Source organism: Salminus brasiliensis, chromosome 5 (assembly GCF_030463535.1).
Source record: "Salminus brasiliensis chromosome 5, fSalBra1.hap2, whole genome shotgun sequence".
Lineage (NCBI taxonomy): Eukaryota > Metazoa > Chordata > Actinopteri > Characiformes > Bryconidae > Salminus > Salminus brasiliensis.
The window spans coordinates 658,230-670,729 of NC_132882.1; the positions used below are offsets into that span (position 1 = coordinate 658,230).

At 47.4% G+C, this 12,500-nt stretch overlaps 1 protein-coding gene across 1 annotated transcript in view; it reads left to right on the top strand.

Annotated features, from left to right (window-relative positions):
* The window catches only part of LOC140555800 (SH3 and multiple ankyrin repeat domains protein 1), a 67,159-nt gene extending 55,178 nt beyond the window's left edge, over nucleotides 1-11,981 (top strand). The window contains 21 exon segments of the mRNA XM_072679117.1: nucleotides 405-520; nucleotides 1,646-1,741; nucleotides 1,743-1,773; nucleotides 1,916-2,160; nucleotides 2,809-3,034; nucleotides 3,037-3,395; nucleotides 3,397-3,843; nucleotides 3,845-4,349; nucleotides 4,352-4,483; nucleotides 4,486-4,542; nucleotides 4,545-4,784; nucleotides 4,787-4,900; nucleotides 4,903-4,959; nucleotides 4,962-5,036; nucleotides 5,039-5,458; nucleotides 5,461-5,558; nucleotides 5,560-5,597; nucleotides 6,523-7,168; nucleotides 7,170-7,391; nucleotides 7,393-7,820; nucleotides 10,860-11,981. Of these exon segments, the coding sequence (XP_072535218.1) occupies nucleotides 405-520; nucleotides 1,646-1,741; nucleotides 1,743-1,773; nucleotides 1,916-2,160; nucleotides 2,809-3,034; nucleotides 3,037-3,395; nucleotides 3,397-3,843; nucleotides 3,845-4,349; nucleotides 4,352-4,483; nucleotides 4,486-4,542; nucleotides 4,545-4,784; nucleotides 4,787-4,900; nucleotides 4,903-4,959; nucleotides 4,962-5,036; nucleotides 5,039-5,458; nucleotides 5,461-5,558; nucleotides 5,560-5,597; nucleotides 6,523-7,168; nucleotides 7,170-7,391; nucleotides 7,393-7,820; nucleotides 10,860-10,941 (4,634 nt within the window). The 3' untranslated portion in view covers nucleotides 10,942-11,981.
* The last annotated feature ends 519 nt before the right edge of the window (nucleotides 11,982-12,500 follow it).

A 12,500-nucleotide genomic window follows, 5' to 3' on the forward strand; every position in this document is an offset into this window, starting at 1 on the left:
TTCCAGTACTTTTGGGATGAGTTGGGGATGATGAGGTGGGGTGGTGATCATCATCCAACATCCTGACCTCACTAACACACTTGTTGCTGAATGCAATCAAATCCACACAGAAAGTCTTCTTCTCTGGACAGTGGAGACAGTTACTCCAACAGAAGCAGGATCAGCTCTTTAATCCCCCTGATTTCAGAAGAAACACTGAAGAGCAGGTGTCCCAATAATTCTGTCCATATAGTGTATGTCCTGTCGTTAGTGTTGGTGCTGCTGGTGCTGGAGTAATGATAGGGGCAACACCTGTCACACCTGTCAAAATGAACCGGACTAAAGGGAAAGCTTGTTTGTTCCACATCAAACGATACAGGTGAGAAGGAGCCCTTAGACTCTCTGACTCTCCCTCTGTCTGATAGATAAGCTGGACGAGATTCTGGCTGCTGCTCAGCAGACAATCAGCACGTCTGACTCTCAGGGTCACCGAGGTCATGGAGGCAAGAAGGAGCGGAACAAGGGCTTCTATGCTAATGAGGTACAGCCACAGTTGCCATAGTAACACCGTCAAGACACCCTTTCCCTCTGCTTATATTAGTGAGAGAGACCCTCTATCACCATAGTTAAAGCAACATTACCCTGTTATGCTAATAAGGTATCACCACTGTTGCCATAGTTACACTATCAATATCCTGCCTCTGGTTACACTAATAACTTATTATCATAGTTGCCATAGTAACACTTTCACAGCACTGTTACTGTTCCCCTGGTCATGCTAATGAAAGATGGCCATCCATTACAGCAGATACACTACTAAAGCACTGTTGCGGTTCTTCTTGCTTAAAGAGGTACCACCATTGTTACCATAGTTTCACTATCAAAGTACTGCCTCTGTTCTACTTAAAGAGGTACCACCATTGTTACCATAGTTACACTATCAAAGTACTGTCTCTGTTCTACTTAAAGAAGTACCAGAATTGTTACCATAGCTACACTATCAAAGTACTGCCTCTGTTCTGCTTAAAGAGGTACCAGAATTGTTACCATAGCTACACTATCAAAGTACTGCCTCTGTTCTGCTTAAAGAGGTACCAGAATTGTTACCATAGTTACACTATCAAAATACTGCCTCTGTTCTGCTTAAAGAGGTACCAGAATTGTTACCATAGCTACACTATCAAAGTACTGCCTCTGTTCTGCTTAAAGAGGTACCAGCATTGTTACCATAGTTACACTATCAAAATACTGCCTCTGTTCTGCTTAAAGAGGTACCAGAATTGTTACCATAGTTACACTATCAAAATACTGCCTCTGTTCTGCTTAAAGAGGTACCAGAATTGTTACCATAGCTACACTATCAAAGTACTGCCTCTGTTCTGCTTAAAGAGGTACCAGAATTGTTACCATAGTTACACTATCAAAATACTGCCTCTGTTCTGCTTAAAGAGGTACCAGCATTGTTACCATAGTTACACTATTAAAGTACTGCCTCTGTTCTGCTTAAAGAGGTACCAGCATTGTTACCATAGTTACACTATTAAAGTACTGCCTCTGTTCTGCTTAAAGAGGTACCAGCATTGTTACCATAGTTACACTATCAAAATACTGCCTCTTTGATAGTGTCGCTGAATGCAATCAACTTATGTATGTGTTTATTTTACAGCAAAGTTTTGACCAATCAGGAGGTATCGGCGTGATGACATCAGGGTCTGGGTATGGTTCTAATTATGCCCAGTTTTCATCAAGCCACGCCCCTCAGCAATGGTGTGATGCTTCGTCAAAAATCTGTTGGTAGGTCCAGTTATTGAGCCGGTCACTAATACTCTGGTAACACTATGAATCATTTGCTTAGCTCCACCTAGTGATATCTCATACAGGAATCTGTGGCAATGTCATTAACTACAATACCCCCCCCCTCTCTCTCTAACTATAGGAATAGCAGAGGAAGAAAGGGGGCATTTGCACCCCCCCACTATGAAACTGTCTCGCAGTCTGTCTGTCCCCGGACCAGATGACATCCCCCCTCCACCTGACACATCTGCACCTGAACCACCGCTGCCTGTCAGTAGGAGGGCGGAGCTAACCCACAGTAACGCTGCCCCTCCCATGCCCCCCTCTCACTACCTATCCCATGGTCAGGTGCCAAACAGAGCCCCTCCCCACCCACCTCCCCGCAGGGTGAGCATCGCACACATGGGCATGGAGGTCATGAAAGGACACAAGCTAATCTACACACAAGTGCAAAGCTTTCATTAAGACACAGAGGCCTTAACCAACAATCAGACAGAAACATAACACACGTTTATTTCCTGAAAAGAGTTACACGAACAGCAACCTTTTAATGAACACAGAGATTATACTGAAAAGATTGTCCTCCAACTCACAAAGCCCAAAATCCACAGCTGTCTATTCTGTCAGTGTCAGAAACTCTCATTCTGAACAATGAACACATGAACAGGACATACATCACTGTGTTTATCCTTTCTCTGATTGGCTAAAAGAACAGTAAGCTCTTACTGATCCAAACTGAGCTCTGGATGAGCTCATACTCGTGCTCACACTCGCACTCACTTAAAAAAAAAAAACAGCGCATCCAACAAGAACCAAAGCCTCGTCTACCTTTTATAGATGTAAGGGTTTCCCTCTCTGATGTTGGCATTCATTCCGTCGCTCCAGGGTTTGAATGATAAACCAGTGAAATTAAAACAGTGGATTTCTCTTCTGGCAGCAGAGTGACCACTAGGGAGCTGTGAGCTGTTTTCTGTTTCTGCTTTTGTTTGATGCACCATTTTTAATCCTTGCTCTCATACGCTCTTTCTCTTACAGGAGGGTGATACGGGCAGAAGGGGAGGGGCTAAGATGGGTGGTCTAAGGCGCGGTTACAGCAGTGTCACGCCCCCCTCTGACATAGCCCCCAAGCAGCTGCCAGCACAGCGTAGCCAGTCTCCTGGCGTGACCAAGAGTGCCGGTCGCCGCGGGGGTAAAGGGCCTCTGCTGAAGCAGCGTAAGGTGGAGGAGGGTGGGGCAGCGCGGGCAGAGAAAAGCTCGATCCCTATCCGACCATCATCGTGAAGGCACCCTCCACCAGCAGCTCTGGACGCAGTAGCCAGAACAGCAGCGTGGAGGCAGAGCCTTCCCCACAGCTTGATGATGAAGAGGAGGAGCCTCCTAGTCCTGAGACTCCTTCGGGCCTGCCACCAGTCTTGCCACCTATTCAGCCATCAGAACGGGCGGATCTAGGTAGTGGTGGCACAGCTAGAAGAGAGAGAGAGCGTTACCGCGATTCTCGCAGGAAAAGCACTTCCTTCTTTTACTCCTCTGAGGAGGACATGCTGGATGAGCCGGAGTCTGGCCAAGCTCCATCTGAAATGGGCACCTCCCCTCGCCTTCGCCCATCCAAGTCCATAGATGAAGGGGCTTTTCTCTAGTGATGCTGGCAGCATGCCACCTGCCTTTGGCCTTCCCCAGTATGCCTCAGCCACCCCCCATCATGCCACAACCTTTATCCACCCACTAACTGGGAAAGTTCTGGACCCTGCAAGCCCCCTGGGTCTGGCACTAGCTGCTCGTGAGCGGGCGCTAAAGGATGACCGCCGTACTCGTAGGGACGAGAGACATTTTGGCCGTCAGTTTTCCACTGCTGGAGTGTTCCCCTCCACTACCCACAACTCTCAGCACCCTCAGCACCCTCAGCCACCACAGCACCCACAGCACCCCCAGCACCCACAGCACCCCCAACACCCACAGCACCCCCAACAGCCTCAGCACCCTCAGCCCACTCAGCTCCCTCAGCACCACCCGGCCACCTCCCCCTACACACACCAATCACACACTGCCCATTATCTTAGTGGCACCGGGACCCACACCTACATCGACAGGGCAATCCCCTCTGAGCCGTCCCCAGTCTCCCCGGATGTTGCGATTGGGAGGAAGTGGGATGGGAGCTGGGGACTGGATTGGAGAAGCTACAGACAGGGAGGGCAGAGATGTTCAGAAGGTGCGGTTTACAGCTGACAGAACTAACCAGTATCAGACTTTCCTCAGAGATAGGGAAGGGCATGGGAAGGTGCCCACTCAGGCCCCTCGCAGACCTTCCTTACTGCGCATGGAGAGTGAGGTGAGCACCAACGCCACAGGCTATGTGAGCCATGTGCCCTCTAGTCCTGCCCAGGAAGCTACAAGAGGAGGAGAGAGGGCAGCACATAAAGACAGACTGACAGACAGAGAAAAGGATGAAGAAACAGGTGGTGATCCAGTGGCAGAGGGTGGAGGAGGTGTAATGGTTTTGCCTCCTCCAGCTCCATCAGTTGATGTGGCAGATGAGTTTGTGTTTGCAGAGCCTCTGCCCCCTCCTCTACAGTTTGCTAATGAGTGGATGGGTCAACACAAGGAACACCAGGGTATGCCCATCAACAAAAGCAGCAGCAACAACAGCAGCATGGCCAGAACCCACAGCCGCATTCAGCACCGCAGTCCCTGCAGGATCATAAACCCTCACAGACCCTGAACTTCCAAGACCCACAGAATCCTCACAGTCTCTGCCTGAAACTCAGTCCCATCACCCTATCATCCCTCTGCAATCGTTCATCCCTATCTCTTTCCCCCATCTCCACTGATCCCCCCACCCCAGCTGTGCCCCAAAATACCCCCAGCCAACCCCCCACCACCCCAACAACCTCCTCAGCCACCCCTCCCTTCCCCACAAGCAGGGGACTCCGCTGCCTCCAGCCTGACATCATATGACAGTGAAGTGGCTAATCTGACCCAGTCAGCACTCTCCCCATCACTCCCATCTCCTCAGACCTTCCTTCATCCTCCTCTCCCTCAGCTCCTCCCACATCCTCAGACCCTGCCTCTCTGCACAGACCTCAGCCACTTTTCTATCCGCCACAGGACCGTAATGCCACTCTTACTTACGCTACATGACAACCGCTGCCATATCCACAGGCACTGCTGCTGTGGTAACTGTCACCATGACTACCCTTCAGCAAGCATGCCAGTTGTCACAGGTGACCAGCTCCCACCAGCAGCCAAGAACCGTGACTGGCCGGAAGCAGTGTGGATTCTGGAATCGAGGAGCCGGACAGCCACAGCAGCAGTGACCATCACATGGAAAAACACATCATTGCACAGAGAGAAAGGAAACAGCAGCAGGAGAGAAGGGTTAGCATAGAGAGCGGAAGACTGAGGGACGAGGTGAAAGCTGGAAGACGAGTGTCCCTGGAGTCCTGTATGTCCAACCCTGACAGACACCCTGTTAAAACACACAACGACATGCACTCCAAAACACACATGCACAGAACCAAACCGCCGCCACACGCTAAGCCACACCCACACCCACACAACATAATCAGAATGCACCCGCACACGGAGGGTGGCCGAACCGTCCCGTCGCTACGGCGCCAGACCAGTGCAGCTCCTAGCTTCTACCGGCCAGACGAAGAGGCAATGGGAGACAGGGTAGTATTGGAGGCAATGATGAGGCTCCGGCTTTTATGGACCGCCGACTGAACTCTCCTCTCTCCAGTGTGAAGGCCAGCATCATCAGTGAACTCAGCAACAAGTTGCAGCAGCTAGGGGGGCTGGCAGGGCCAAGGACTGCAGCAGTCCCAAAGGTCAGACATCGTCTACTACAACTAATTTACACACTGCATGATCCTGTAGAGCAGTGATCCTCAGCCCTGGTGTTGCTGGAGTTCCCATGTTAGCATGTTAGCATTCTCCAACACAAAAGGCTGTTTCTGCCATTTAAGCTGCTTTTCTCTTGTTGTTGCATTTGCTGTTGTTGCATTCTGAATGAGCTTTGGCACTCCCTCAGAAAGACAGACATGGACCTTTGCATTAAAATGAGACAGAATGAAGGGGAACTAAGGGTGTATGTGGCAGCTCAGTCATTAGGACTACCTACTAGGAGCTGGAAGGTTGCTAGTACTAACCCTAGAAAGAGAAAACAGGACATAGACATTGAAGGGCCTAAGGTTCCAAAGCCCTGGCCACTGTCAGTCCCCTTGGGTGAAGCATTAAACCTCAGGTTAGTTTTTATTGTTACTACTTTTCCTGGTTACATTAAAACATTAAAAGAAATTCATGATGATCAAAAGGAGTTCTTCAATTAGAAGAACCACTGGATGATTCTGCATCTAATAGCATTGTTTCTATTTGTCACTTTGATCATGTGTAACTAAAGCAAAACTAATCTGTAGGTGGGGATTGGGGTGGGGGGGGGGGCAGAGTCCTGCATATTTGTTCATGTAGAGCTACAGCTGTGGTTGTCAAAGCAATGACGAGTTTCCCGCTCGACAGTGGTAACGCAGAGGACCCAGCACTCAGCCTTGAAGAACACCATAATGTCATCTCAGAATGATGCCCTGTCAGTGTTCAGGATTTGTGTCTTTCCTCGTCAGGTGGTGGACGCCTTGTGCGCTGAAAAAGCACTTTCTATATTCCTCCCAAAGGCAGTTTTTATGATTCTCTATTCCTGTGTATTTTCTCTTTCTGGTTTATCTCTCCCCTCTCTATCATTACCTATTGCTCTTGCAGGTTTTCAGAAGACCTGTCTTCATTACTTCCCACAGGTCATGCCCAGCCATCCCTCCTCCCCACCTCTGCTCAGACACTTCAGAGAGCTCTGTCCCCCACTTTACCTACTGTTCCGTTAGCCCCGACTATTACCCCTAACCCCCTAACCCCAGTTATTTCCCCTAATCCTTTGACCCCAACCCTTACCTCAACCTTACCCCCTAACCCTTTAACCCCTAATCCCTTAACTCCTAACCCAACTCCGTTTACTTCTAACCCATTAACTCCAAATCTGAGCCCAAACCCTTTAACTCCTACCCTGACTACTAATCCTATACCCTCCTCACCTTTAACCCCAACCCTAAACCCAAACCCTCTGCCTACCAGTCCTCTGACCCCAACCCTGACGCCACTCCCTCTCTCCCAGTGTCCGCCTCAACCTCCTGCCTATTCTAACTGGACCCACTCCCCTTCACCTCTCTCTTTTTCTCACTGTCCTCTGTCTCCTCCATCGCTCCCCCACGCTCCTCTCTCTCCTCTCTCGCTTGCCCATCCTCCTCTGTCTCCTCCATCCTACGCTCATCCCCCCATCTCGCCTATATCTCTCACTCATCCACCTCTTTCTCCTTCATCCCTGTCTCACCCCCCTCTTTCACCGTCCTACTCCCCCCTACCCCACGTCCCCAAAGCATCGGGCCAAGTATCGCGCTAAGGCTATGGAGCTGTTTTCTGCATCGGAGTCGCGCCGCTCCGAGTGTCACGGTCAGCGTCGGCGGGCTCCAAGTCCATTAATTTCCTGTTCGGACCGACCCCAGCCAGGTCCACCACGTCCTTCCTCCCTCCCGCTCTTCCCTACTGCCCCTCTCTTTGGATCTCCATTCGATATGCAGGGCCCCCCTCACCCCTCCGTCTTCCACCCATCCTCTAGCGGAGCATTTCTTCCCCCAGACTCCACCACTAATGCCCTCTTCTTCCTCAGCCCAACCACCTAACCCCTTGCTAGTCTCCCGCTCCCTTTCCCCTACCCACTTCCTGTCAGGTGGCTCCTCCCCTTCCTGTATGAGCTACCCACCAACCCTTACACCTCCTCCACCCAACCGACCTTTTGCATCCAAGCCCCTCCCTTACTGGAGCAAATACGACGTTGCCGATTGGCTAACCTACCTGAACCTGGCGGAGCATCGAGAGCGTTTCCTGGACAACGAGATTGACGGCTCCCACCTGCCATCTCTGACAAAAGAGGACTTCCTGGATCTCGGAGTGAGTCGCGTCGGACATCGCATGAACATTGAGCGTGCGCTGAAGAGGCTTACCGACAGGTGAGAAGACTGTGCTCTGAAGGCTGGTTCTGTTTCCCAGCAACATCTAGAAAGCTGTCGTTTTCACTACAAATCTCTGGTTCTTGATCAACATGAGGCAAACAGAGAGTCTGTGAAATATGGTCCACAGTGTTGTGCAGCTCATGGAACGGTCCTCTTCCAGTAGAGTGGCTGGTGGAGACATGGAGAAAGCTGTGTTTTTCCTCCTCATTATGAGAAGAGTGTCCCTTTCCTCACTCAAATCCAGGGGTGTCCAGTCTTACCCACGAAGGGCTCGTGTGCCTGTGCTTAGATTTTCACTCCAACCATGCAGGAGCTCATTACCCAGATGTGAGTGAGTGGAAGCAGGTGAGGTCCTGCTTGGTTAGAATGAAGGCTTTTAGCCACGCCCCTGCTCTGATCTGTAGTTTACTCCTTCCTGTCTGGTTCTACTGAAGATGTATGTGTATCGCAACCCTCTTATGTGATCGCCAGTTTGTGCCTGTCTGATGGTTTTGACCATCACTTGTTCTCTTGTCTAATCTATGGTGTTGGTTACTGCGCTCTATGGTATTGATCTGGCTTGTCTCCGGTTTGTTCCTCCATCTTTGAAAAAGGCTGTGACCTGAAGCAGCTTGCTGAAAATGATTAGCATTACTTATCTGTAAGGGACACAGTCTAACAGTGTTAACTATCTGGCGAATGTGTGGCTGAGGTGAAGGAACACAGGTGACTCAGCAGGTAATTTGGTCAGTTTTGCTGTTTTGGTCAGTTAGCTGACACTAGCTAGAGTACAGGACTGTTTATCACACTGCTGAACCTCTTGATGCTGGTGTTATTTTAGACTCATTACTCACCTCTGAAGCTCATATTATCATCAAACCCTTGTCAGGAATGCTTTTTTCCACCTTCGCAAAATTGCACGCCTCCGTTTCATGCTCAGTAAGAAAGACACTGAAACTCTAGTTCATGGCTTCACAGCCTCTCATCTCGGCTATTATAATGGCCTTGTCATTAGCCTGTCCTTCAGAACCACTGCTAGATTACAGTGTATTATGAAGCTAGAGCACAAAATACCCATATCATCCCATCCTCTATCACTTACACTGGCTGCCAGTAACAGTCTTCCCATGTTGTTTCCTCAGGGGTAGATTTGTGAATGGTAGTATTTGTTGGTCTTTTGTTTTGATTGATTGATTTGATTTATACCACTGTCCTGATGTCCTTTCAGTGACCCTTCATTTTGATGGTCCCTTGCAGTTGATCTAGATCTGCTCATTAACCTTTAACACACAGTTTCAACAGCTGCTTCTCATCAGGATTATGGCTGGAATTATGTTTAGGATAAAGTTTAGGATTTGGGTTAAAGATACGATGGTGGTTTGTGTGGTGCAACAGATAACCCCACTACCAGCCAGTGAGCTACTACACCATGTGGGAGACTGGGGTTCAATTCCTGGTCTGGGTGACTGTGCTGTGCTACACCAATAACTGCTCCCAGCGGACCACATATGCACACACTTAACTACACACACATGTTCATGTTCAGGGAATACTATGTGCAATACCCCCCCCCCCCCCCCATGTGCAATTAATAGTCTTTTGCTGTAAATAATATTGTTTATTGCTTTTTTAATTCTTATTTATATTGTGTTTATAGTGTAAATTATTTATCTAAATTTTTGTAACTGAGTGTCTTGCTGTCCCTTTCTGCTGTAACACTGTGAATTTCCCCACTGCGGGACTAATAAAGGACTATCTTATCTTATCTTATCTTATCTTATCTTATCTTATCTTATAAGAGTCCTTGGGCAAGACTCCTAACACTGCATTGACCCTTCTCTGTAATATGAGTAACCTTGTAAGTTGCTCTGGAGAAGAGCATCTGCTAAATGCCACAAATGTAAATGTAAATAAGATTAGGATCAGGTTTAGGTTTAGATTTAATATATTACATTTAATTGGATATTTGGGTGGATGCTAGTGAAAGATAAGCTGATTTAAGCATCTACAGAAGGCCATCAACAATAAATGTTACCATACTTTTGTTCTCTCTTTACATCCGGGGTGTCAGACAGATGGCTCATGGGCGGTACCGTAGAGCTCTTTATTATAGAAATACAGTCTTCGCTGTAATAATTAAACAGACGTATCTATGAAGAATGAAACCTACTCAGCACTTATCAGGGATAAGGTTGAAAAGGGTCCAAATAATCATGTGGACAAAACTCCAGATCCTATTTTGATCCTAGTCCATTTCTACTAAGTATGACCACACACAGCCAGTCTGGTCACAGGAAATGACCTGTACATAGACTTATACTTACAGTCAGCATGAGCGTCTGCTCATGTTGTCAAAAATAGTTTCTACCATTTAGGATCAATTACCTTAACACCGCAAGGCTTATCACACACTAAGGTGTATTACTCAGTAGCTACAGGGACTTCTGTACAAACTAGTGGGCTGATTGGGCTAATAAAAGATAATAATAGTGCGTTTGGCCCTCCGGTGGGCTGTAGGCTGTTTAAGGGGTTAACTCTTTGGCCTTTAATGGAGCTGCACCTTCCTATATCTCACAGTGTCCAGGTCTCTGAGATCTTTAGATCAGTTGCTCTTGGCTGTTACATGGTTTCGGCTGAAACTCAAAGATGACCGTGACTTTGTGGTTGGAGTGGCAAGACTCTGGAAAGGTTTAGTTAACATTCAGTTTTACAACAAGACTGAACCTCGTATCTCCAGAACAGCAGCTTTACAGAAGGAGGAGGAAAAAGCTTCTTAACTTTCAATGGAAGTTCATGTAAAAGAGTCATTGTGGAGCATTTCTATTGGTCCATTCATCATCTATTTCTGATACAATATAAAGAACTGGCAGATTGACATTATGAAGGGATGTAGTGTGTTTTGGTTTTGGTTATTAGATCATATGTGTACGGGGCTTTGGCTTTATATGTGCTCTTTCTTCCGTGCTCTTGGTTCTGGATGGAGAACGGGAGCAGGGGTCATGTTCTGTTCTTTTCTCAAGCATTTCTGAGCTCTCTGTTCTCTATGCTTTCCTTTAGGCTCTCCTCTCCGTTCTCCGTATCCACCGTGTCCTCCGAGGGTCTGAACGAGCGGGTAAGGGATGAGGGCTCTCAGAGCTGAGGGCGTTTTACACTACAGACAGAACAGGGCTATGAACTGGGACACTAGTACGAGAGAAGAGAGCATCTCTGAAGACGGTGTCATTGTATGAGAAATAAAAGAGTAAACCACACCCTCACACACAGCCAGACTGAACTCTGCATCTCTGCAAATCCTGTTAATCCGCTCCACCCGTTCAGCTCACCCCCATCTCCAGAGACGCGACGGACAGGACCTCGTCAGATGGACGCGTAGGAACTCCAGTGCATTCCTGTCGATCTCGAAAAGGATGAAAGTGAGAGCTGGCTTGATTTTGTTTACCGACGACGAAGGCAGCGTTCCTCGCTGCTGAGCGCTGAATCCGCCGATGTAAAGTTTATTGATTACTATAGTAATACAATGATCTTTATTGTTGTAAAACTGTGTGCAGTCAGTGTTCTTATCACCCTCGCCATCAAACTCTCTCTGAGGATGATGAGGAGGGTGATTAACGAACATCTGCACCACAATTTGTATTTCCATTCATAATAACAATGAAAATGATGATAATGATGATAATGGTAATAAGAATAATAATCAGCATTTAACAGTTAAGTACATAAACATTTTAACGCTGTAAGCATAATCAGTCTTCCAGATAGCAGAATGCAGTGAATTCTCCCTTTGGGTTTAGTTTCTCTTCATCTGCTCTCTGTGCAGCTTACACACACACACACACACACACACACACACACACATACACACACACCACAAATCAGACACAAAGACATGTACACACACACACACACACACACAAACACCACACAGATGTAAGTGTGTGTGTGGGGGTTAGCTCAGAGAGGATAGAATAACTTCATTTTATTTGAGAGAATATTTTAGGAAATAGTAAAATCTATGACATTATTGAGAACTTGGATATAAATATAAATACACTATGAAGATGTTTATGCAGAGTTATCTAGATTTATCAGGTATTTCTGTTGCTATGTAAGAATGATATTTATGATGGTGATGATCTGAGATTAATGATTAAGATTTGAATAAACGCTAATTATACTCCAGCTCCCAGTGTTGTCTTTATGATCTAAGACCATCTATCAACCCCCCCAAACCAATTAATCCCAACCATCAAACCATCCAATCCCAATAGCTGAACCACAATTTCATCTACTCTTCCCCCAAAGCCTCCAATTCTCACCTTCAACCCTCAAACCATGCAACTCAAACTAATAAACCCCACACAATCCTATTTCCTCCATTGCACATTTAACACCAACTGTTAACCCATAACCTTCTAATTCCACTGTCCAACCCAATCCATTCAGTCCTAAGTATTAAACCTCAAACCATCAACAGTAAAACCTTAGACCATCTACATGGTCTAGTCTTGCCTGTCTAACCCTGTCCAACATCAAGCATTACTGCCTAAACTATCCCGTCTGAGCTATCCAACCTATCCAACCTATCCCATCCTGCCAACAAGCCCCATACAATCCCTTTTATACTCATTTAACCCCAATGTCTGAACCAGTATTTCTCCAACTAGTGCTCAGCACCCCTCAGACAGTCCAGATTTTTTG